This window comes from Rana temporaria, chromosome 4 (assembly GCF_905171775.1).
Source record: "Rana temporaria chromosome 4, aRanTem1.1, whole genome shotgun sequence".
In the NCBI taxonomy this organism is placed as follows: domain Eukaryota; kingdom Metazoa; phylum Chordata; class Amphibia; order Anura; family Ranidae; genus Rana; species Rana temporaria.
The window spans coordinates 455,789,242-455,816,324 of record NC_053492.1 but is presented as its reverse complement, the minus strand read 5'-3'; the positions used below and the strand labels follow the sequence as shown (position 1 = coordinate 455,816,324).

Below are 27,083 nucleotides of genomic sequence, written 5' to 3'. Positions count from 1 at the left end.
GTGCCGCCCTGTAGCAGTAAAACTGCTATAGAGCGGACCATAAGTGTGTAAGCTTACTCTAACAGTCCTAGATGGGACAGGATTTAGGGAGTGTGACTCCCCCTACTAGCAGACATCAAGGCCATAATGCTCAATGTCAGGCAGCAGTTGCAAAAGTTAATAGAACATTATCATGCATGAAATAGGATGTCTAGAAACTGGAAGGGCAAGGCAGCATGATTTTTCATGCATGCATCCCAAATAAAAGTTGAACTTGTTATATCCAGTGGCAAAAAGTGTGAGAATAAAAAGAAAAATAATGAGTCACGGAAGAATGAGCATATACAGTATGAGTTCAGACTGTGTGTTTTATTATTACAGAGAAGATCTTGTTATTTGTAAGTATATTCAAGGTCAAGCCAGTGAACTTTCCAGATAACTTTTAATATGAAGGAGAATACAGCTGCTTCTGTGTCTTTCCCTGAGATACAATAACTTTCCATTACATTTGCAAATGCATTATAATAAGTGCTAATTTAAACTGCCAGCATTGTTAGTGCTTTTTGTAAATGTTTGCATTTGTTAATGCAAAATCTAAACCCAAGAATACAAATTGATTATATTATAGCTTCGATGTCATGGTTGCATTATTTTCTTTTTTTTTAGGTACATTTTTGTAAGTACAGAAAAATACCAGTTGTCACTGAACTGAAATCTTAGACAATGTTATTAGTTCTTGTTAGTTCTTTAAAAAAAAATACAGAACACTACCTCCCTATGCTATAGAGAGGGAGAGAGAGGGGGCGATGTTTGAATTATGCAGATAAAATAAATACCCATTCATAAAGGCATGTATTTTAAAAAAAATGTTTGTTTCTTATGATCATCAGCTCCCTCCAGTGGCCATAATGTGATTTATTTTATATCAGTTAGGGGAAATACCACATTATGGCCTGTAGATGGAGCTCATCATGTTCATATATATATATATATATATATATATATATATATATATATATATATATATATATATATATATATATATATATATATATATATATATATATATATACAGTATATATATATATATTAATATAAATTTAATGTTATTAGACCTTACAGAGATCAGTTATGATAGCTGTGCAAATGCTGTGACATTTGCACAGTAATTAAAAAAAAAAAAAAAAAAGACCCCATATGTGAACATTCTGACTTAACGCAGGCTGCAGAGAAAGAGACTGGGGAATCTCTGACCTCAGTTTCTTTTTCTGTCTCAAAAGTGAGACATCAGGGGTCTGTTTAGACCCCCTATATTTCACCTAAGCCCTCCTATAAAGATTGTAAAAAAATAAATAATAAAACATATTGTAAAAAATAATAAATGGAAATAAAATTGAAAAAAAATAATAATACATAGAGAAAAACCTGCTCACACTGTCCACTGCCCTACTGACATCAATCTTTGCTCTACTGACACCGTCCACTGCTCTGCTGATATACGCTCCTGTGTGTTTGTGCTCTGGGGTGCACACCCTTATGTAATGGGGGTGAACACACCAATTAGTGTATGGTCCACTTTAGGGTTCACTGACTGCCAACTGGTTCCAATTGATGCCTGTCCTATTGCTAACAAAATTAGAGATACCCTTTAAAACAAATGCCACTCCAATATTAACTTAATATTTCCCCAAAAACTTTTTTTTACGTCTTTTTATTTTAAGTAAATAATAAAAAATGTATCAGGAAAAACAGAACATGGGGAGAGAATAAGATAAAGTACTTGCTGCAGGGCTTTTGTGGCTTTTAAAGGTTAGAGATTTTAAATATTATTCCTGTACCCAGTAATTCTATATAATTTGCACACAACTGCAATCCTTAAAACTATATAAATTAAATGCTTATGGCCATTGCTCTGCATGTTTTGTCCAGTTATACAAATTATATATGTACTGCAAAGCTCCTGCATGGTATTAGACTTTTAACTTCCTAAATATAGCTTGGCCACATCTTCTAGAAATATTATTACTATGTGAAAGAAATGAAGATAAAATGCTACTGTTTAAAAAAAAATATATATCCTTGCCAAAAAAGCAATTGTTGCCTACCTGTCTCATTGCCTGGGCTGACCAATTCCACTTTGTTGAAGATTTATACCTGCTGAAAGCCCTTCAGCATCTAAGCATGCATCCAGGAGTATTAGATGCCTTCACGCAGTGGCTCCTCCCATTGGCTCCTGTGTCACTGCTGTGTCCTGCAGTGATGTCGTGGCCGGCAATCTCTGGTGATCTCTGGACACCAGTAGTTTCTAGTTGGGAACTATAGCCAGTTAAAATGGTAAATTTTCACATCAGTAGATAAAATAAGGAACATTTGTAGCTGATACATATGTCTGCACAGAGTTGCTGTGGCATGGACCTTACCAACGGCCAGCTCTGATTGAAGGTTAAGCAATGGGCACCATCTAGACCAGCCTTTGTCAACTAGGGTTCCATGGAAACCGATAGTTCCTCTCGAGGTCGTTAAGGATTCCTTATGCAATAAGCAATATTTTACTCCCAGATAAGTAGCCACCAACACCAATGTTCTATTTAGCAGTCTGTAATGGTGCATTCTTCCCAATGACCACCAATGTAGGAACCTTTCCGGTGACCAGTACCTTGAATTGTAGAGATAGGGCCAGATTCTCAAAGGACTTATGATGGCTCAGCGTCATGTACACCGTCGTAAGTCCTAATCTGACCCGTCGTATCTATGCGACTGATTCTTAGAATCAGTTACGCATAGATATCCATTAGATCCGACAGGCGTAAGTCTCTTACGCCATCGGATCTAAACTGCAATTTTTTTTTGCCCGCTAGGTGGCGCTTCCGTCGAATTCCACGTCAAGTATGCAAATTAGCTCGATACGCGAATTCCCGAACGTACGCGCGGCCGATGCAGTAAAGTTACGAAGTTTACGTTAGGCTTTTCCCAGCGAAATGTTGCCCCTGCTATATGGTGGCATAAGTGCGGCGCAACAATGTTAAGTATGGCCGTCGTTCCCACGTCTAAATTTTAAAAAGTTACGTGGTTTGCGTAAGTCGTCCGTGAATGGGGCTGGACGTCATTTACGTTCACGTCGAAACCAATGACGTCCTTGCGACGTCATTTGGAGCAATGCACACTGGGATATTTTACGGACGGCGCATGCGCAGTTCGTTCGGCGCGGAGACGCGCTTGATTTAAATGATACACGCCCCCTACCCGCCGAATTTGAATTCCGATAGGTGATTTACGCTACGCCTCCGCAACTTACGGAGCAAGTGCTTTGAGAATACAGCACTTGTCCGTGTAAGTTGCGGCGGCGTAACGTAAATTGGATACGTTACGCCGCCGCATAGATACGACAATCTACCTGAATCTGGGCCATAAACTTTTTTAGCAGGAGTTCCCTGAAACCAGAAAGTTATTTTAGGGTCCCTCAATTTTTAAAAGGTTGAGAAAGTCTAATTTAGATCTAATCTAATCTAATCTAGGTATAGTAACAGCCACCTTCAGTTGTAGAGATAAACATGTTTAGCAGGAGTTCCCTGAAGCCAGAAAGTTATTTTAAGGGTCCCTCAATTTTTAAAGGGTTGAGGAAGTCTAATTTAGACTATAGAGCTAGGTATAGTAACAACCACCAAGAAATATAGGTCTGTCTAAAAAATGTTTGTTTCATTTGTTAGATACAATTTTTTTAACACTTTTTTTTTTTTTTTACACTTTTCCTAAGCAATTATATGGTGCTCACTTATGGTTCTAGACCCAAGAGTTAGGTTGTGGTGCCAATAGATTTAAAGGTGGCATACACTTTACTAATCTCTTTTGGGATTTATTAACATGAAAGACTTTGGGGCTCTCAGAACCACATATAGGTTTATCATCCTGGGTTCAGTTTGTTAACAATTTTGCTAATCTTGCTCTTATTTTGGAGGGAACCACATTGAAGTCTATAAGGAACCATACTTGTTATTTAGTTCCACTGTTTGTTGGGATAATAAGCAATATATTTTCAAACAGAAGGCATGGGAAACTGGGCAATGCCATGGGGAAAACATACCAAGGTCAAAAAAACAAAACAAAAAAAAAAAACATTATTTCTCCCTACAAAATTTTCAGCTCTTCCTAATCGCTCCATCACACAATGACAATATGTCTGCTGTGAGCCCAAGTGTAGCTGGGTTATCTATTCCTTACATTTTTTGGCTCATGTAACTCAGCTGACCAAGAAAAAAATCCAGTCAGGCTATGAACAATATCAGAGGTTTGTTCCTTTTTTCTACCAGAGAGCCTGCAAAATAATCGGGCAAAACTTTGCAATTTGTGAACTTTGCCAATGTTAAGGAATTGCTGGGAACCCATGTTATGTCGCGTACACGCGATAGTTTTTTCCGATGAAAAAAGTCAGACAGACTTTTTCCATCGGAAATTCCAATGTGTATGCCCCATCTGACTTTTTTTCTGAGGAATTCCATCAGAGTTTATAAATAGAACATGTTCTCTTTTACTCTGATGGAATTTCGTCGGAATACCGATGTGCATTTGGTCGGGCAGAAGCCCGATCGTGTGTACGCAGCATTAGTGGTGAACTACGGCATACCAGAACCATGGAAAAATAATGATTTTGAGGAAGAGTTCTCTATGTGTAAAAAGGCTTCAGACCAGCACATTTGCGGTTTTATGCTTACCAATGTAGTAATATTACTGACAGCTGATTCATGATTGGCTGTTAGTATAAAGCTTAATTTATGCCATTGTAGAAAAAAAATGTATGTCATGCCTGCTATCCAAAACTGTAGGAGAAAAGCATGTGGGTGTAATGCAATGTTTGCAATTAGCAGGAAAAAAATAGAAGACATCAGACTGGTTGATCAAAAGACCCACGACTTGTGATCAAGGTTTCAAGTTTGCAAATAAACTAATTGAAGTCTACAATAACGATGATGAATTTGCTTTGGCATACAACATCATGAGCATATGGAGAGTGTTTAAGCATCACAGATGTGTTTTTCAAATATTCTCTTTCAATGATTTTTTTTCTTGTGGAAACCATTTTGTGACATCTTTGCAGAGTTGAAACACCCGTTAAGCCTCTTAGTCTGCACATATTAATACCCTTCTCTATTCATAGCATGACATAACTTTTAAAAACTCCACTTCAATGCAAGTCTAAATAGAATGGATTGATCCAAAACTAGGGTAGTTATCAGAAGGATAGTGGTGGTGAATGCCTGGTGGCACTAAATACTTTGCATAATGGTTTTCTAAGTCACCATCAATGTGCTCCATGGCAAACAATTTGCTTCTTTTTCAGGATTGGTGAACAAAAAATTGTATTAACTTAATAAAATAGGCAAATGAAAGGAACTAAATAAAAAAATTGGCTTTTTGCCATAACACCCATTGATGGTGTGTAAAATTAATTCTATTTCAGTTGCGGAAGTTGCTCTGATATTTTGCTTTCTTCTGCTTCATCCATACAAGGTACTTTTGGGGCCAAACAACATTTATATGTTCTACTTTGATAAAATCACCTCCCAATGTAGGACTACCCTGAAAACCACATACAGCATTGAGAGAAACCAGCACAACACAATGATCTGAATGTAAAGAGAACCTCCGCAAGATGATCTGTCGGTGGCTTAATGCCCTTCTTGCAACTTGGCAGATGGGAGTAAAAACTTGAATATACTTCTCATGCCACATACACACGGTCGTTTTTTGTCTTGTAAAAAAACGTCATTTTTTCTCATGAAAAAAAACAAAGTTTTTCAAACTTCATTTTAAAAAACGACGTTGCCTACACACCATCGTTTTTTCAAAATGCTCTAGCAAAGCGCAGTTACGTTCAGCACGTACGGCGGCACTCTGTTCCATTCAAGCTTGCGTCATAACTTGCTTTTGAGCATGCGCGGGTTTAAAAACGTTTTTTTTAATGTCGTTTTAGCCCACACACGATCATTTTTTATGACACAAAAAACGACGTTTTGAAAAACGACATAAAAAATTGAAGCATGTTCGAATTTTTTTTGTCGTTTTTTAGAAGACATAAAACAACGTTTTCCCCACACATGGTCATTTTAAATGACGTTTTTAAAAATGTCGGGTTTTTTTCATCACAAAAAACGCGTGTACGCGGCATTACAGATGCATGTAAATTATTTCATTCATTAACACTTGGGCATACCTCTTGTTGCTTTCTCTTTCCTTTCTCTTTTTTTTTTTTGATTCTCTTTCTTTTTTGGAGATTTCCCATATCTTCCAGGCTATATTGCAGTACAATAGTTACAAGATATTACGAGCCAATATGTGGAGCAGAATGTCATACTACGACCCAGCTTTAATATCTTAATATATTTAAAAGCAAAATATCAAAAACCTTTTTTCTTTTTTTTTTATCTTTTGCTTTAAGATTTAAGTTTCGATAACCAGAAGTGACATGACATTGCTCCGGTCCACAAAAGGCATAGAGATGAGCGCTGGCCATCTTGCTATTGCTTATCTCTATTGGCAGACTGCCGCCGCTGGATGGTTCCTGGGCTTAGAGATTGGTTACGGAAGCCCGGGAACCACTGAGAAGCAGCGGGAGGGGCGCCTCTCCCGCTGCTTCTAAAAGTGATCTGTAGTGAATCCACCACTGAGATCACTTTTATCTCAAAGCTGTCCATCTTGCCATCTCTATGAGGAGACACAGATGGTCCCTGGGCTCAGCAATCGTAACGTAAGCCCTGGAAGCGGCAAATCAGCCACTGGGATCACTTTTATCTAAAAGTTGGCCACCTGAGGAAAAAAAATTACCAGGGTTATGGCATCTAGCTGCAGCCACAACCCATGTATTTAACGCTCAAGGTCATGATGTAAATTCCCAGTTAGGTGGTCAGCAAGTGGTTAAAGTAAATCACCAAACATTTTCAATATTGTTAATCTGTACTTCCCCTCTCAATTCTTCAGCGCTGTCCTTAACTTCTTAGGCCCCGTACACACGACCGAGTTTCTCAGCAGAATTCAGCCAGAAACTCGATCGGAGCCGTATTCTGCCGAGAAACCCGGTCGTGTGTACACTTTTGGCCGAGGAAACCGACGAGGATCTCGTCGGGCCAAATAGAGAACATGTTCTCTATTTCCTCGTTAGTCAATGAGGAAACTTGGTTTGCCGAGATCCTCGGCGGCTTCACAAGGAACTCGACGAGCAAAACGATGTGTTTTGGTCGTCGAGTTTCTCGGACGTGTGTACGGGGCCTCACTCTAGCACCAGCGGCCCTATTTGAACAAAACAGCTCTCTGGCCATTCTGACCATTTTCTGTGAGGCCAAACTATCGTTTGCACACCTCAAGAGGGATAAGTGGGGTAGGGGAATTACACAGGCTGGGCTGAAAGTACTTCAGAACTGAGCGGCTCTCACATATCAGTACATGAGCACCACTCATTCCAGGAAGAATGTCTGTTCCAAGCTGCTAGGAATAGAGGAACCTGTTGTGAAGTCACTGGACTATCTAGAGGGCTACTGCATGGTTGTATGCATAGTTTCATGTATTTATTTATTTTTAATAAAAAGGGATAAGGTGGAGGTGGGAAGGTGGGGGTCCATTTAATTCTGGAGTTCAGCATTAACAAAAAATGATAATGTACTTTAGGCAAATTTCATGCAAACCATTTATATAAAGGCTTGGTTAAAAACAATTCTAATTCTGGTACACTTTACATTTTAACCTGGGGCTATAGCAATAAAGGAAAGCTAATGCAATCCACATCCATTAGGGATTGAGCTCCAGTGCTCCGTTACATGCTGACACCCGCGTACTTGTGTTGTAACTGTGCCTAGGATTGTTCAAGCCCTTTACAAACATTTCTTTAGGTGACTTCATTTGTTGGCTGATACAGAATCTCAGTGTATAATGGAACAGAAATAAAATGGAACTCAGTGTGTGCTTTCTTTTCAGATGATGGAATTACAGTATTAGTGTAATGTTGCAGCGTTGATTCGTGCCATGCTGGGCTTTGTATTTCATTGTTATTAACAAAAATTATAAGCAAAATGCATTTTCTATGTCTCTGATCTCCTCTGTAATACTAATCTACAGAGTTACTGAAACCAAGTGCATAGTCGCTGACAGTTATATCTTTAAAGAATTATTTTTCCTTAGAGTGGGGGTCCTTTTTCTAGCTACAAACACATCTCTGCTATATAAAACAAGAAACAAAATCATTATCCCTACCAATGTTGATGGAGGCACCATACTGCGTGTTATGTGAGCATTGCAGCTTTTAAAATGGAAAACAAGCTAACGTTTGTAATGTGATCATATCCCCGTCAGTTATCAAAAAGAGTGATTCTCACTAAGAATATAAATTTAACCCTACACATAATTGATTCTTCCAATTTGGGTATGAAACAAGGTCCAACCTTCCTTCGAGTCTTTACAGATTTTTAGGATACCAGCAAGTACTCATGGTCAGCTGTTCCAAGATTTGGCATTTTATTGTGCATCCAGCAACTGGTGAAGGGACTTTTTCACCTGTTCCTGTAAACCCACAAAAATGATTATAACATAGAAATTATGACTGATTAGACATCATATTCTCTCTATTAACATGTAAAAAATATATCTAGACCAATAACACCATAAACTAGATTGCATATCTCTTGAAAATCATCTTGCAGAAAAGTCATCACATCTCACTATAACCGTAATGTTTTTCCTAAACATCCTGCTATATTTCTACCAATCTCTTTTTAATCAATGAATAACATACGATACATACAAGTCATAAATATAATAAAGTGCAGAATTAAAGCTGAACTCTAGGCAATTTTCTTTTTCAATGCAGTGGGGCTGTACCCGCACTGCATGAGTTAACTGCCCGTTTGGGTCTAGAGGATTGCAGAGCCAAGATACTCACCCAATCCTTTGATCCTTCCAGCGCAAGGCTAGTCCCCCACCCCATAGTCCAGCAGCCTTGTGCGGTGGACTGTTCCTTATGTCATCCAGCCCATAGAGTGTTGAGTATAGGCTCCATGTTCACCCCTAGACAAAACAAGCAATTAACTCATCCAGCGCAGGCACAGCCCCACTGCATGGGACAAAAACATTTTGCCGAAAATTGGTCTTTAAGTGAGATCGAGTAAGGTTTGGGTCAGTACACACAAAAGGGATATTTTGGTTATAGGCATAGTCTGGTGGGCTGAGTCAGGTTCTGTATACTTTTATGTCTTGAATACTTCCACATTAAGCCTTCCCTGCCCTGATTTCCCATTCTGTTCAATGGTTGTTTTGGGTGCGCCCAGTGACTTCTATTGCATTCTTCATAATACATAATACAAATTTGACAAGACCTGTAGGAACCCCTTTATAATAGCCAAAGCAGGTGGGCAGACCCAGGAACTGCATGTAGTGCTGGCACTGCCCCACTGCATCAGCCAATAAATGTTTGTCCAAAGTTGGGCTTTAAGTGAGATGGAGTGAGGTTTGGATCAGTACACACAAAAGGGATATTTTGGTTATAGGCATAGTCTGGTGGGCTGACTCAGGTTCGGTATCCTTTTATATATTGAATACTTCCACATTAAGCCTTCCCTGCTATGATTCCCCATTCTGTTCAATTGTTGTTTTGGGAGCACTCAGTCACTTCTATTGCATTGTTCATAATACATAACAAAAATTTTACAAGACCAGTAGGAAACCTCCATAATAACCACAGCAGGTGGGCAGACCTTCTGTGCAAAAATATCACCAATCCAGACACTAAAAGCTTTAACCACTTGCCGACTGCCTACCGCACTTTTACTGCGGCAGGTCGGCTCTACTGCGCGAAATTACGTACATGTATGCCATTTTGTGTAGAAGACACTGGGGGGCGTGTGTGCGTCAGATTGGTCACATGGGATGCCAATCACCGGGTGCGGCATACCCGATGTACGCCGGTCACCCATAATCATTCCCTAGAGAGGTAAAAATGGCCTGGTCATTAAGTGGGTAAAACCTTCTGAGGCCTCTCCCTTCCCTCGAATAGCTCGGGGGCTAGGGGAGAATAGAAAATGTAATCCTCTGCCCATTTTATAACTATGTATTTCGGTCATGGTCATTTACTTTATGTTTGGAATCTCATGTCGTATCCTGGTTTTGGTACCTTTCATGTCATTTTATTTGTATGCCGTCATGTGTCAATTACTTCGACATGTATGGAAAACATTTTATGGGGGGAAAAAAACCTTCTGAGGCTCTAGAAAAACAAAAAAAAAATGAAATTTTGGTTTAAAATAGACCATCTAAAGGAAACGTTGTGATCTGTATCTCTTGCTTTTGAGAAAACTGTTGGAAATCCACACTGTTGATGTATTAGTTGGCAGAGAGCAATATCATTAATGGGAGAGTTATCTCAGGCTGACCAGTAAGACTTTGCCTTATAGTTTAAATTTCAGCTCCTTGACTCCCAAACCAAGCTCCACTACCGCCTCAGTCTGAATCATTGGGAATGAACACCGTCTTACATAATGGAAAGTTCATTAAAACTGGCCTACACTTGAAAAAAAGTGTATTATCTTGAACGTCTATTTAGAATGTGAAGTTTGTTGAAGGCTTCAGAAAATGTAAATTTTCAGTCACACATCATTTTTATGTGTTCCACAGAGCAGGAAAAAGGGTTTTGTTCGCTTTTGTAAATTGCAAAGACAAAGAGAAAAATACAAATTCAATCCATCAGTAACAGTACTGTAACTGATTCAGAATATCAATTATCCGTGAACAAGATGTCCCAGACTTAGTGAAATGTCAAGAGACTTGCTCCAGCAAATAAAACCCTAAGAGACGAAAGACAGCTCGACGCATTTCACATTCTTCATAAGACAAATTCTAATTAGCGCAATTTTTTCTTTGTTTTCAGCACCAAGGAAAAATCGGAGTCAAATTTAATGTGGGAACAGATGACATCTCAATTGAAGAAGTTAATGCAATTATTAATGATGGAAAGTACCACGTGGTACGTTTCACGAGAAGTGGGGGTAATGCCACCTTACAAGTCGACAACTTACCAACAATAGAACGTTTCCCAGCAGGTAAGAACATTTTATTAAAAATAAAGTCAGTTTTTAAAATTGTTTTGCAAAGTTAAATTATAGGGCTGAGGTGCATAAACAGACAGTGATGTTTTATTTATTGCAGTAAGTGCACTTAAACAATGCTAAAAAAAAAAGTCTTATTGGAGGCTAGCTAAGGGTTTTTTTTATAGTCAGCTTATTCATTGACAAATGGAAAGGATTTGACAAAAGATTTCAGTATTAAAATTAAAAGTATTTATTTAGATAACTAAAGAACTGTTTTGTGATTTTTATTTTCTATAGGTTTGAATAATATGGTAATTTTAAGATTTTTTTTCACTTTATCAAAAACTTTCATACACGACAGAATATTATAGATAAATCATTCATTTGATGTCGCATTATAGTCAGGGGAACAGTAAAACTTCAGCTATTAAACTGAGAACATACAAGTACCAGTCAGAATAGTTATTGAAGCCATCAAGATTTTGTTAAAAGGAAATCACATATATTCATTGAAATTAATTGGAATCCATTAGCATGCCTCAAGGTAGTGCTACCGCCACAAAATGACAGACTATCGGGCAGTGTTTAAAAACATTAGCTGGGAGTAGGAACTGGAGAACTGGACAAATATTAAATTTTTTTTGTCTGTTTGCTGAACTATGAACATGCTTGGTTTGGGTTGATCTCATCATGTTCAACTCGAAACCTGAAGATCGTCTCTAGTGAAGAATTTAAACTCAATAAACACTCACCATTCTTGCGGCCTATGTTGCTGAATTCTTCTTCGATCTTGAGACATCTAATGCTGAAGTCCACACTGACACCAACCTTTTTTGGGATAATCAATATTTTGAATCCCCCGCAGCTTTCTCTGACACCCTTGTCTTACTCCCACCCAAGTGATCACATTTGAAGAAGCATTGGAGTTAGTGCGAACATCAGCAGAAGACTTTTTAGTATCACAGTAGAGTTTGGTGAGACAGGCAGCAAGAATGTTGAGTACTTACCGACTTAACAGCTTATTTTAAATTCTTGATTACAGCAACGGGGACTTTAAATACGTTGTCAAAAAACATGCCCCTGTATTAAGGAGCCTCCCCTCTCAAAGACCAGCACCCATGTCCTGTGCTGCTGACTCGATGTCAAGGTATCAGAGAACTTGCATGATCTGGGATTTACTCTGATGGTCTTTCCAAAATGGCTTAAAATACTAGCAAAATTAGAGTGGACTTATTTTACAAATTGGAGTTGTTCATTTATAGTGAACAGACCTTATGGTTGCCCAAATGAAAACTTGACTCCTGGAAAATGTCTTCCGCTGGCATTAAAAGATGCCAACACAGCATAATGGAGCCAAATCACAGGAGATGTGCTGGTTTTCTCATTAACTTAAGAAAGACATCAGATGCCAATCATTTTTAGCCACCAAAGCTGAAATTAAAAAGTGTTATGGCTGATGTCCCAAGGATCCTTACCAAATAGTACTTGGGTATGACTGGTTCTTCCTAGTTCTTCTGAAAGTGGAATACAATATCCACTGGTTACTTCCCACCGAGATCTCAATACTTAGTTTAGGTGGACATGCTATGATTAGCTTTGAAGAAAAGAAACCACTCATTCAACAATACCAGACATAACACCATGCTATCCTAATGCCGCGTACACACAATGGGAAATTCAGACAAGAAAAGACTGATGTGAGCTTTTGGTCAGAAATTCTGACCATGTGTATGCTCCATCAGACTTTTGCTGCCGGAATTTCCGCCAAAAAAAGATTGAGAGCAGGTTCTCTATTTTTCCGACGGAAAAAGTTCCTATTGGAAATTCCGCTCGTCTGTATGCAATTCCGACACCCAAAAAAAAACACTCATGCTCAGAATAAAGCATAAGAGCCAAACTGCCTATTGAACTTCATTGATCTCAGCTCGTCGTACATCTTGTACGTCACTGCGTTCTTGTTGATCAAGATTTGTGTGACGTGTGTATGCAACACAAGTTTGAGCCAACATTCCATCAAAAAAATCCATGGTTTTCTTGTCGGAATTTCCGATCATGTGTATGCGGCATAAAGAGAGCTAGCATTCCAGAAAGCTGCCACTAAGTTATATTGAGTTATGGAATAAAAAATATTGTCCATATTTTAACTTTCCTGCAAATCTTCACGGCTAACATGGTAGAGTACATAACAGATAGCGATGTCCCCAGCAATCCTTAATGTGGCCTCTACCAAAGATACATGGCAGGTGAATCTTCCCGATGAATGTGAAGATGGATTTTTAATATGCCCCGTAAAGTGTATATAAACTCAAGAGCAAATATTTCAGGCTTTATTTTTAACTCCTTTCCTAGGGTGACAACGTTCACTCACTGTACTGTATTTATGAAGGAGCAGCATTACCACCCCGGGATAGGAGGATGCAACCTTGGCAGGGCTAATAATATTGTTTGAGCTAAGACTGCAGAGTGTACAGGACACAGGACGGCCCTGTGTTTCTGGACGGATCAACTGGTATTTTTTCCATTTATCAAAGAAATACAATAAAACGATTTCAATGGTATATTTAAAGATGCATTCCAAGAATTCAGCAACTTTGTAAAATGTGCAGGCACACTATGAGTTAAGTCCAGTTAGGTGCATGCCACCTCAAGGACTTATCTCTATTATGTATATGTGACAGGTTTATTGCACTGTGGAGGATACATTCTGTCTGTGAGAAGAAAGAAGCACACAGAGCAGTTATGTCTGCCCTTCCACTCTGCTGGCCATTCACAGAAGCCTTTATATTTTAGGAGTGAGTTCACATAATTCACATAATTCAAATGCTTTTGTGAACGGACAGAAGGGGTTGGGTGGGCATAGCAGCTCCAGCGACTCTTAAAGGAACTGAGACCACAGTTTGCAGTGTCTCTGAGGCCGGGTACACACGGTCAGTCCATCCGATGAGAATGGTCCGACGGACTGTTTTCATCGGTTCACCGCTGAAGTGGCCTGATGGTCTGATGTGTGTACACACCATCATTCCAAAAACCATTTGGGTCAGAACGCGGTGACGTAAAACACACGACGTGCTGAAAAAACGAAGTTCCATGCTTCCAAGCATGCGTCGTCTTGATTCTGAGCATGCGCGGGTTTTGAACCGATGCTTTTGTGTACTAACCATCGGTTTGGACCTATCGGTCAGCGGTCCATCGGTTCGATTTTAAAGCAAGTTCTCTAACTTTTTTCCGAAGGACAAAAGACCGATGGGGCGTACACACGGACGGTTTGGACTGATGAAACTTTTCATCGGTTTGGACCGATGGTGTGTACGCGGCCTCAAAGTCTCTGAAAGTTATTTTCCTGGAACACAATAAACTAGATGTGAAAAATAGAGATAAGTCTAGAAGGTGGAAGAGATCTTGTTAGACTTAACTTGTGGTATGCCTGTAGCTTTTAGAAAGTAGCTGAATTCCAGAAATTCAACTTTAACAGACCAAAAGAAAGCAAATACGAGAAATTCAACACTGTCAAGGTTTACATACATTTTTTGCTTTGGTTTTAAATTATATAATCTCTCATTTGTTGTATTTTTACATGACCTTCACTGAACATTTCACTTGCTATGCTATGTTTCTAGTACATTATGTTGTTTTTTATACTGCGTCATTCACTTGGAGCAAAGTGTCTTGCTATGCTGTATGTTTAATTTTAATTTCTTTCTCAGCAATTATCTCACATTACATATTTTTTATGTCAATTTCGATAAGAAGCTTGATGTGGCATTTGCCCTTCGCAGAAACAGAAAATGTGGCAGCAGCTGTGCCTGAGATTTTTTCGAAAGACGTTCCCAACCAGTTCGGCTTCAGCACGAAGGGACTGTGGGTGCAGTTGTGCCTTGGGGGGCGATAAGCATTTGTTTTCTCATTTCTGCAGTGCTGTAGTCATGTCTCTAGCCTCCTGTCTATCAGCCTTGGGCTGTCATCCTTCCAACTAAACCGCTTCAGCCTGAGCTTCTGTTTCCCATATTAATATGGCCTAACACAGTCTTTATCAGTATTCCTAAAGAAATCTGTACATGTTGTTTGGCTGCCTCTTTTTCAAGAATAAATTATGTGGGCAAACAGACACACATGTGGTTGTTTCTGCACATTAAAAAGGCGGTTGGTGAATGTAGAGTATATACAAGTGTCCAACCCATGAAGCTTCATTGTAGTGCGGTATTAAGAATTCTAATTCCACATATTTGTGGTCACCTGTTCTCATACTAACCTAAATCTGTAAAAAAAAGTCAAGATTGGTTTAGCAGAGGCAGTAAAGCAGAATATGAAAAACACCAGATGTAAAGTCTTGGATGTGCATAAACAGAATGGGGGGGGGGGGGTTGATTTTCTATAGATGCTCAAATCTGCTTTACGAACAGTTTAAGGCATCTTGCTCAAAGTTTACAAACTTTGCGATGAACTTCATTGAATTTACTCATAAAACATGGAGCCGCTTCTAAGACCTCTTTGATCCTCCGCTCCAACTCACAGGAGCTTGCTCTTTCCTCCCAAACACAATTCAGCACCATTCTGGAACCGCACGTCACTTCCAAAGGATGTAATACAGTTTATTGTTCAGCACAAGCACAGATACTACAGTGTTCCTCCCTTAAAACATTTTTTGCCCTTTACGGGGGCTTAATTATAGATCCCTATAACAGGAACTGCCTGAACCAAGGTCTTCGTAGCAGGATCATCAATAATAATTTATTGAAAGCTGCAAATTCCAATATACAGGGTGGGCCATTTATATGGATCCACCCGGGTGGGCCATTTATATGGATACACCTTAATAAAATGGGAATGGTTGGTGATATTAACTTCCTGTTTGTGGCACATTAGTATATGTAAGGGGGGAAACTTTTCAAGATGGGTGGTGACCATGGCGGCAACCATTCCCATGTTATTAACCACTTACCCCCGGACCATATTGCTGCCCAAAGACCAGAGTACTTTTTGCGATTCGGGACTGCGTCGCTTTAACAGACAATTGCGCGGTCGTGCGACGTGGCTCCCAAACAAAATTGGCGTCCTTTTTTTCCCACAAATAGAGCTTTCTTTTGGTGGTATTTGATCACCTCTGCGTTTTTTATTTTTTGCGCTATAAACAAAAATAGAACGACAATTTTGAAAAAAATGAATATTTTTTACTTTTTGCTGTAATAAATATCCCCCAAAAAATATATAAAAAAACATTTTTTTTCCTCAGTTTAGGCCGATACGTATTCTTCTACATATTTTTCGTAAAAAAAAAATCGCAATAAGCGTTTATTGATTGGTTTGCGCAAAAGTTATAGCGTTTACAAAATAGGGGGTATTTTTATGGCATTTTTATTAATATTTTTTTTACTAGTAATGGCGGCGATCAGCGATTTTTTTTTCGGTATTGCGACATTATGGCGGACACTTCGGACATTTTTGACACATTTTTGGGACCATTGGCATTTTTATAGCGATCAGTGCTATAAAAATGCATTAGATTACTATAAAAATGCCACTGGCAGTGAAGGGGTTAACACTAGGGGGCGGGGAAGGGGTAAGTATGCCTGGGTGTGTTCTTACTGTGGGGGGGGGGTGGCCTCACTAGGGGAAACACTGATCTTCTGTTCATACATTGTATGAACAGAAAATCAGCATTTCCCCTGCTGACAGGAACGAGAGCTGTGTGTTTACACACACAGCTCCCGTTCCCCGCTCTGTACCGAGCGATCGCGTGTGCCCGGCGGCGATCTCGCCCGCCGGGCACACGCACGGGAGTCGGGGGCGAGCGGGCCCCTAGTGGCGGCTAAAAGGCAGGACGTCATAATACGTGATCTCGCCTAGGAGAGCCACCTTGTGGACGTATTATGACGGTGCGGCGACGGCAAGTGGTTAAGGTGTATCCATATAAATGGCCCACCCTGTATATATATATATATATATATATATATATATATATATATATATTAATTTGCATTAACAGGCTAATGCTTGTATGAAATTATAGTAATTAAGTTCATATATACTGTACTTGAAGTACAAGCGAACTTGACTCAATACAATTTCCTTAATATAGTATGTGCTTAAAGCAGGCCTTCACCCAAAACTAAGTCTGATATTACCCTGCCTATTACCCCCTCCTTCTCTCACAATCGGATAATTTATTTTCATATTTAACCCCTTCCTGCCCAGGCGAATTTTCAGCTTTCAGTGCTGTCGCACTTTGAATGACAATAGCGCGGTCATGCAACACTGTACCCAAATTTGATTTTACAATTTTTTTGAGACAGGTAGAGATTTATTTTGCCAGCCTTAAATCACCACTGGGTTTATAATTTTTTGCTAAAAAAAAGTTTGACATTTTTTTTCTTAGTTTCTGTTTCTAAATACGGTAAGTAATTTTTCTCCTTCACTGAGATTTTTTTGTGCTGCTTCCAAATTTCTCAAGAATGACATTTGTTTCCCCTTCCCATATTCTACACTTGTTCCACATGGATTTAGGTCATGAGTGAGCCCAGCAGAATGTTTTTGCACACACGGGTTTCCCTAAATATCTGTGCACACGCAGGTTTCCCTGTGCAGGCATATAGACAGCTAATATGGAAGTCCCAAGTGTATGCCAAATTTGTGCACGCTTGGGAAATCTGCATGTGTGAAGATGAATAGAAGGGGGTCCTGCCAGGATCTGATGACTGGACAGAGCCCTTTGGTACATCTGTGCATCTGCCATAATGGCAGCACCAAAAAGGGACCAGAGCTACTAAAGTGTTTATGGCAAAGTGATCCCCATCACAGCTCCATTATGCCATCTTCTCTGCTGAAAGGGTGTGATGGTACTAAAGAGAAGACTTAATTTCCTCTTTCAGATTTTTATCTGGTTGGGATGTTGAAGCTCTTGCCATAACATTTTTACTTGGACATTTTTTTACTTGGACATTTTTTTACTTGGACATTTTTTATTAGACTTAACTCCAGGTTTGCCCTTCTCCAGTGTTGAGAGCAAAGTGATCCCCATCACAGCTCCATTACTGCCATCTTCTCTGCTGAAAAAGGTGCGGAGCTACTAAAGAGAAGACTGGATTTCCTCTTTCAGATCTTTATCTGGTTGGGATGTTGAAGCTCTTGCCATAAAATGTTTGCTTGGACATTTTTTTTATAGACTTAACTATTAAGGTTTGCACTTCACCAGTGTTGACGGCACAGTGATCCTCATTACAGCTCTATTACTGCCATCTTCTCTGCCAATACTTCTGAAACAGTGTCTATTTTCCTCAGCCATTGACCGCCTACATCGTCCCAACATCCAGCTCTTTTTTTCTTATCTTACAGATGCTGAGAATGGACCTTAGACTGCACATGTGCCTCAGGTAGTACTAGCAGAGGAGATATTCAAGTCTCGTCTGCCAGAAAGTTTTGCCTTGTAGTAATTTACTTTTTCTAACTTTAGTTCAGGGCTAAAACATTAGCAAAGTCTAAACTAGATAAACAAAACTACAACACATTCAGAAGATAAGAGCACATTAAATTTCTACATTTGTAAGTATCCATGGTTACCACCATTTGTACAAAATTAATATACATCTGAGGTCACCAGCAAATCCCTGATGTTTAAATCCAAAATGCTAAATAATTCATGTTTTTAAATCACATACGCTATATGTAGGCTCTTGCTGCCTTCTGAGCTATCACAAACCTGAATGATTAATCTGACCGCATTGCACGTATTAGCACAGTATGGCTCGCCACAAATAGTTTTTTGATTCTCCATGAGAACTTTCAGATTTAAATTGTATAGCCATGACACATACTGTAAGTGTGTAATAGCATTTAATCCCGTCCACTTGTACCCGTGTTCCTTAGCTTCTCTGGCGTACAGACCCAGCACGCTAAGAAAAAAATCATAATGTTTTTCTTCATCGAAGGCAAAAATCTAATAATCAACGCTTAAGATGTAAAAAATCGAATAAAGAACTAAATAAATATACAGTTGGCCTAAATTTTTACCTATGGTGGTCAGTTATACCTTTTAAAAAAAGGTGTATCTTAAGCCAAGTCAAAAAAAGTTATATTTTTAAATAGTTTTTATATTAAATAGTTTTAAATAGTCATAAAACTATCTTAACAATATTAAATAGTCTTTATTTTTATTATTATATTTGTATAATATTTTTAAAGGGTAACTTCACTTTCATACAAAAAAATAGCAAATAACAAAAATAATAATCTAGCGTATACAATTGTGACACAAGTCATATTGTAATGGAATGTTATTAAAAATTACCTTTCCTTTTCAATCTGCAGCTCTGTAATTTTCTGCAAAATGCAATATGGCTACCTGGAGGTGTTCTGTATACAGAATGGGTACAGAAAACCCCCAGAAACATAATTTCTTGCTTGTGTGATTGGCTCCCTGATTTTCCCAAAAGTCTGCACTAAGATACAAGTCAGATATGAGGCATCCCCTGCAACAAAACTGTATTTTTTGGTGAGCTACTCCCAATAAGAAATCCTGTATAAAGGGATGCAGACCCAGTCACGTTCCTCATTAGAGCCCTGCAAGTGCAGCAGCTGACTGATAATTATGAAACCACTCCCATACACATTCATTTTCCACATGGACAAACATTTCCTCAGAATAACAAAAGGTAGGAATTTGCAAGGTTTGTTAAAATTCCTGAAATATACATAAATCACCCAGAAGGGAGGAGTTACTTTTTAATGTTTTAAGATTTGCTTTTAATAGTTGTCTAATTGAACAGTTTTTAATTAAATATATAGCTAACCAGTCTTTGGATGGGTTGGCAAAATATTTTTTTCTTTTTTTTCTTGTTTCTTTCCCTGATTTTCACCTGGTGATCTTACCATACCATAACACACTTCCTGTCCTTGGGTGAAATTCACTGACAGTACTGTACTGTGGAAATATTTCACTTGGCACACAAATGGCTAAGAAAAAAAATATTAAAATAGGTGTCATCCATTCCCCACTTTATCAAAAAAAAAAAAAGAGAATTAAACATAGACTCACCCCTAAACCTTGTGGGCAGCCTTTCCAGAAGAGTTAAAGCTGTTATAGCTGTAAAGGGCGGGCCAACTCAATATTTAACCCTACGGACTAAGACTGGGATGCCAATAAAGTTCATGTGTGTGTAAAGGCAGGTGTCCCAATACTTTTGGTAATATAGCGTATGACATGAAGCTTTTGTAGAAAATACACATACATGCATGCAAAGGTAAATGCTGATGCGAGAAAGTATCAATGTCTACCTGAGTACACCCGCATACCGCCATTCACTTCTGTGGCTGGGTTTCCCAGGTGCAGAAAAAGGCTGCGATTTTTTTTTTTACCTAGAGGAGATTTGCATCTGTAAACATCCGTGTACATGAGCCCTTAAATATAGATTTAGTGTTGTAATATTAAAGGGGTTGTAAAGGTAAAAGTTTTTTGACCTTAATGCATTCTATGCATTAAGGTGAATAAAATTCCGATAATACCGGTCTCCCCAGCCCCCCCATTTACTTACCTGACCCCTCGAAAGTCCTGCGCCGTGAATGCGCTGGCATCTTGGCTGGCTTCCCAGCTCATTCCTTGGTCGATTGAAGCAGCGCAGCCATTGGCTCGCGCTGCTGTCAATCACAACCAATGATGCAGTGCGCTGGGGGGGGAGTGATACAGTGTCCGCAAGGACTCCACACCATGCAAGCTCTCTCATATCAATGTGTGGAGTTCTTGCGGGGAGGGCCAGAGACAGCCGCCGAGGGACCCCAGAAGAAGTGGATCGGGGCCACTCTGTGCAAAACGAGTTGCACAGTGGAGGTAAGTATAAAATGTTTGTTATTTTTAAAAAATGAAATTTTTTCCTTTAGTGTTCCTTTAAATATAGAACTGCATTAATTTGTATCTGCCTGGAGTTTATCTTTGGTCTGTTTCCTAATGATAAATTACGGGGTGATAACAGAGGAGAAGCCAATACATTAAACTGCCATCATTTACATGGTGCCATTGTCCTGTTGAGAAATGCAGACTGTCAAATAATGCCCACCCGGTACTGCGCATGCGCAGCACTTGCGCAATAGGGAGCCGCCGAAAGCCTCCGAACATCGTAATTTACGATCAGCTGTAGATGGCGCCTGCGCACAAAAGCTGACATTGTGCCACACACTCCCGTTGCTCGTGCAAGCTCGCAAGTGGCGGATTTTTTCATGATGGGCGCGTGTGAGGGGCGGATACCTACAGAAGGGGGCGGATTTTGTAATGATGGGCAGTGCTGTTAAGATGGGGGTGGAATTTTTGACAAAACTCAAACACATCTCCTAAACAAATATATCTCTACTATTCTTCCCACACGTGTTTAGCCAACTGAAAGTTGGGTTTTTCAATGTTGATGGGTGGGTTTGCAGGGCCTATTTAGCTAACACAAGCAATAGCACTGGCCAGCTGCCATCATTACAAAATACGTTCCCTTCTGTAGGCATGCGCCCGTCACGCGCGCCCATCATGAAGAAATCTGCCCCTTGCAGACTTGCATAAGCATCGGGAGCGTGTGGCACAATGACTGCTATTGTGCACAGGCGCCGTCATTAATGATCATTAATTCCGAAGTTCGGAGGCTTTCGGCGGCTCCTTACTGCACAAGCGCTGCACATGTGCAGTACCCGGCGGGCATTATTCGACAGGGGGCATTTCTTATCAGAACACCGGGTCACATCCACTTTACTTGATAATAAAAAATCAAAAAAGTCACAGGAAAAAGTTTTATCATAAATCCCAGTTACTATTAATCGTCATTATCTTTCACACTCCTCACTAATTGCATCTCACCTGTTGTTCTCTAACATGAAACATTCCACCTATTTATTTGTTTATTGTCTAATTTGTAATGTTTTTCATGGCGACATAATGAGCAGTTGTATTGTAGGATTAGATAACATTTAAATCCCCCCCCCCCCCTTTCTTTGAGGTTAACAGCTCCTCTAGATGTGCATGAATTTCCCTTCATCCTCCATTTAATGATGATGAATATTTGTGATTTAAGGAATACAGCACCATCTTCCACACCATTTGTTCTGATGAATACACATCATGGGAAAACCTACAGTATGTCATTTTAATTGCTTCTATTAGATGTCACAATGTACTGTACAATCAGCAGTTTTCTTGTAAACCATTACTCTATATCAGTTTCCTCTAAGTGGTATCTGTCGAGTGATGTAGATTGCTTGTATCTAGAAAAAAAAGGCATGATATTGTGAAGTTAGCCAAGACAAAAACAAAATGGCAGAATTACAGGTCTGGAATGACATTGGAAAACGTTAAATAGACAAAAAGACCGCTTGCCTGGCTTAAAGCCACGCTGAGCATGTGAGAATCAAAGAGGCTACCATTGTTGAAGTCTCCTTTTGTGAATACCAGTTTCTTGACTGCCATGCTGGTGCTTTGCCTGCTCTGCTTTGAGCCCCAATCCTTGAACTAGGGTATAAAGATAAGCAATGTAACTACTCATTGCCATGCTTGTTCCTGCATCATGAATCAAAAGTACTTAAAGCGGAGTTCCACTCAAAAATGGAACTGCCACTTTCGGAATCCTCCCCCCTTCCAGTGTCACATTTGTCACTTTTCAGGGGGGAGGAGGGAGCAGATACCTGTGTAATCTGGGTATTTGCTCCCACTTCTGGGCATAGGTCGCAGCGGTGACCTACGCCACGTCCAGCACCTTCTCCATCACCCCACTGTCTTCTGGGAGACACACAGGTGCCAGAAGTCAGCAGGGACCAGTGGGATCGCGCAGTAGGGAACCAGGAAGTGAAGCCGCAAGGATTTACTTCCTGATTCTCTTACAGAAGATGGTGGCAGCACGCGAGAGCTAAGGGGTAGATCAGCTTCGGGTGCCGACATCGCGGGTGCCCTGGACAGGTAAGTATCCATATATTAAAAGTCAGCAGCTGCAGTATTTGTAGCTGCTGACTTTTATTTTTTATTTTTCACCAGAACTCCACGTTAAATTAAACACAGCCAAGCAACTAACATCCTCTCCCCTTCCATCCAAGCCGTCCATTCATAACCAGGGGTTCATGGAACCACCCTAATGTGCCTTCAAAGGGTTGCTAGGGGTTCCTTGAACTGTGGCTAATTGCCCTCTCATTTGATGTTGTCTGCACAGTTCCAGGTCCAACACCACATGGCTTTGCCAGCTGCATGACACTTATGATCTATTTAGCTGTCTATAAAGGTGGTATTCTGACCACCATGGTAATGGAGGTGTTCCTTTCACTGGACCACCCATGTAAATGGGACATCCTTCACACTGACCACCAATGTAAGGGGCATTTTTCCTCTGATCCCCAATAATTTGGTTTTAGCAGGGGCTCACTGAGACCTAAACAATATTTACAGGGTTCCTCAGGGATAAAAAGGTGGAAAGACAGTTATCTTTTCCATACAGTAATTGTATCAGAGATGTACGTAAAATGCATGATTGAGGATTGCATGGAGCGCTACCAAAGCAGCTAGTGAGATGGGAAAAAAGAACCAATAGTCCAGTATATGCCTTGAGGCAATGTCCTATGCTCCTAGAGCCAGACCTGTATTAAAGCAGCAGCCAGCTCAGGAGAGCAGAAGAGGCTCTGTGTACAATGAGAAGAAGAGAGAGAGAGTAGCACCACTCTGAGTGCAGCATGTGGGTATAAAGACAGGTTTATTTAATATCAGGTCAAACTCACATTTGATTAGTGACAAACAAGCCTTTGTTTTTGAACTGTGGTAATCCTTGGTGCTCCCTTGATGTCCCATTTGGCAGCGGTGGTTGAGCAGTCCCCAGCCGCTCTGGTGGTCTCTGCATCTCCAAGGCTGGAGTGTATCACAGTAGGCATGTCAGCACTTGTGGACAGGGGGCGTGGTTTAGCTTGCATTTGGAGCATGCATGCTCCTTCATCAGGCACGTAAAATGCATAATCACTTCCCAGATAGCAATGATAACTTGCCACAAATGTGTGACAGTGTAGAATTTTAACTCTTGCTGCACATTTTCACTGGCAAGTTGTTGAGTTGACTTGAAGAACAAGTTCTAGTTGACACTTTTCCAATTTCTAGCAAATGTGCGTGGAAAGTCTCTAGCAAGAGAAAAGTTGCAGTGTTGAGTCTACAGCAAGAGCTCTGTAAGTCTACAGCATGACAATTCTGCCACAGTGCCCCCTGTGGTGGGATGACTATTGCACAAAATAACTGAACCAGAACTTGCAGCAGACTTGCAGAATGTTTGCAAAGAATGTTGATCTGGAGTCATGCAATGAGGACTGGATGAAATTGTGCAACAAACTTGTGAAGCCTGGCGAGTCTAGCATTAGCTTGGCAAGTCATTTTAAAACTTGCAGCACAATTGCTTGCTATCTGGGTTCAAGTGAGGATTGAAACTGGACTGTGGTTCCTGCTAAATGGAATGAAACAGAACAGTTTATATACAATCCAAAAGATTTCTAATCCTTTTGCTGCGTACACACGTTTTTCATGTCATGGAAAAAAACAACGTTTTTCACGACTTGATTCCTCTCAAGCCTGCCTTGCATACACACGATCGTGATAAAAATTGCTCGAGCAAAGCGCGGTGACGTACAACACGTACAACGGCACTATAAAGGGGAAGTTCCATTCGAATGGCACCACCCTTTGGGCTGATTATGCTAATTTCCCATCTTATAACTTGCTTCTGAGCATGCACGTTTTTTTCCCCGTCGTTAAAGCGTACACACGACCGTTTTTCACGACGAAAAAAAAAACGACGACGTGAAAAACGTCAAGAAAAAATAGAGCATGTTCTAAATTTTTAATGCCCATTTTTCTCTACGAGAAAAATGCTCTGGAGCCTACACACAACCGTTTTTAATGACCAATTAAAAAAAATGGCATTTTTCACGTCATGGAAAACGGTCATGTGTATGCGGCATTAGTGTTTGCTGGAGAGATCTGAGCATCCTTTATAGTAGTCAAGTAATGTCCAACAGTTATGTATCTGGGTGAAGGCTACCCTTGGTATGAATTGGAAAAGTGTGCATTTAAAGGCTGTGGTGGATAACACTATTAAAGTGCATGAATTACCTTGCTGTGTCATCACTGTGAATTACCTGCATCTTCAGTTTTAGATGAATACAGATGATAAAAATATACATTTAAGAAGAAAGGCTGTCATTCAAGCCGAGCAAAGAAACCATTTTTCTTCAGCTCCAGTGCCATCAGCTCTATTGATAAAGCAGCCATTTCACAGGATACACTCCCAATCAATGCTGTTTGTCTTACAAAATGGTATTGATTTTCAGATGCTCACAACATGCCATTTGCTGCAGTGAATTGTTTACTTTCCTCTAATTTCTGAATACGTAAGTTTTGACGGAACAGCCTTGTTCAAAATTTTGAGATGGTTTCGAGTGTTTGAAGTACACAAGTGCAGGTTTGAATTGTGGGATACCCAGAGTTTTTTTTTCTCAGAAAATAGGTGCAGGAACTCAACCACGACCCCGTTCAGATTTCACAAACAGTAGAAGGGTCTTAAGGGGGCATTAAATACGAGGATTGCATTACATACAGAGTGCAGAGTTCAGGGGGGTTACACACAGAGGGGTAGATTCACGTAGAATGGCGTATGTTTGTGCCGGCGTAACGTATCCTATTTAAGTTACGCCTCCGCAACTCTTACAGGCAAGTGCCGTAATCTCTAAAGAAAGTTGCGGCGGCGTAGTGTAAATAGGCCGGCGTAAGCCCACCTAATTCAAATTGTGAAGAGGTGGGCGTGTGTTATGTAAATTAACCCTGACCCGACGTGATTGACATTTTTCCCAGTGTGCATTGCTCCAAAGTACGCCGCAAGGACGTCATTGGTTTCGACGTGAACGTAAATGACGTCCAGCCCCATTCACGGACAACTTACGCAAACAACGTACATTTTTCAAATTTCGTCGCGGGAACGACGGCCATACTTAACATTGGTACGCCGCATATACGCCTCATATAGCAGGGGTAACTTTACGCCGGGAAAAGCCTAACGTAAACGGCATAACTGTACTGCGTCAGCCGGGCGTGGGTTCGTGAATTCGCGTATCTATCTGATTTACATATTCTAGGCGTAAATCAGCGTACATGCCCCTAGCGGCCAGCGTAAATATGCAGTTAAGATCCGACGGCGTAAGAGACTTACGCCGGTCGGATCTGACAGAAATCTATGCGTAACTGATTCTATGAATCAGGCGCATAGATACGACCGGCCAGACTCAGAGATATCTCCTTTGTGAATCTACCCCAGTGTGCAGAACTGTCACTTGTAAACACAGAAACCAGACTTCTGTGTTTACAAGTGATTGTGGTGAGCAGGCACCAAAGATCTGAGCCAAAGGTGGTGGAACTGAGTTCCCCCAAGTTCCCCCTGAAAAAAAGCCCTAGGGATACCCCTTTCACTACTGGTGTTACTGATCAATGTATAACATCAATGGAAAGCCCCAGCCATTTGTATCTAGTAAGCTTATAATCCACGTACATATAAATTTTATTGTTTTTAAGTCAGACTCCACTTTTTTGTCTTCTGACTGTCACACATGCTGAGAAAGTGAAAAGATAGTGCTGGACCCATAGGTTTATTTTACTGGTGTTGTTATCTTAAGGTATTAATGTTGGTTTAAATAATCTGGTTCCCAGGCAGGCGGTCTCTACACACCATAGGATCTCCAGTCTCCTTGGCTTGTAGTGCAATGTAAGAAGGGTTGAAATTGAAGCACCATGCCACTGCTAAGAGGTCCAGATACAACTTTATTTCATTATAGGTCAGGAGTACAGATCAAGAAATAGAGAAATAGCCAACGAGTTTCGGGGGTCCATGTGCCCCCTTCATCAGGGCTTGACTGGGCAACCAAGTGAACAAACCAGTAGTGAACTGGACCTACAGTACAATGCAATTTTTTCCAGTGTGAGTTGAAAGTACAGTTCTAATCATCAGCTTGTTTGGCAGCCATATCATGCTGAGTCCTCTTTCTCTTTGGTCTTCTCCTGGCAATGGGTGG

The 27,083-nt window shown here is 40.2% G+C and overlaps 1 protein-coding gene across 25 annotated transcripts in view; it reads left to right on the top strand.

Annotated features, from left to right (window-relative positions):
* NRXN1 (neurexin 1) overlaps positions 1-27,083 on the top strand; it is a 1,744,826-nt gene that overhangs the window by 1,573,997 nt on the left and 143,746 nt on the right. For all 25 annotated transcript variants that reach the window (XM_040351628.1, XM_040351620.1, XM_040351619.1 and 22 more), the window contains one exon: positions 10,883-11,054. In XM_040351628.1, coding sequence (XP_040207562.1) covers positions 10,883-11,054 — 172 coding nt within the window. The remainder of the gene's footprint in view (positions 1-10,882; positions 11,055-27,083) is intronic.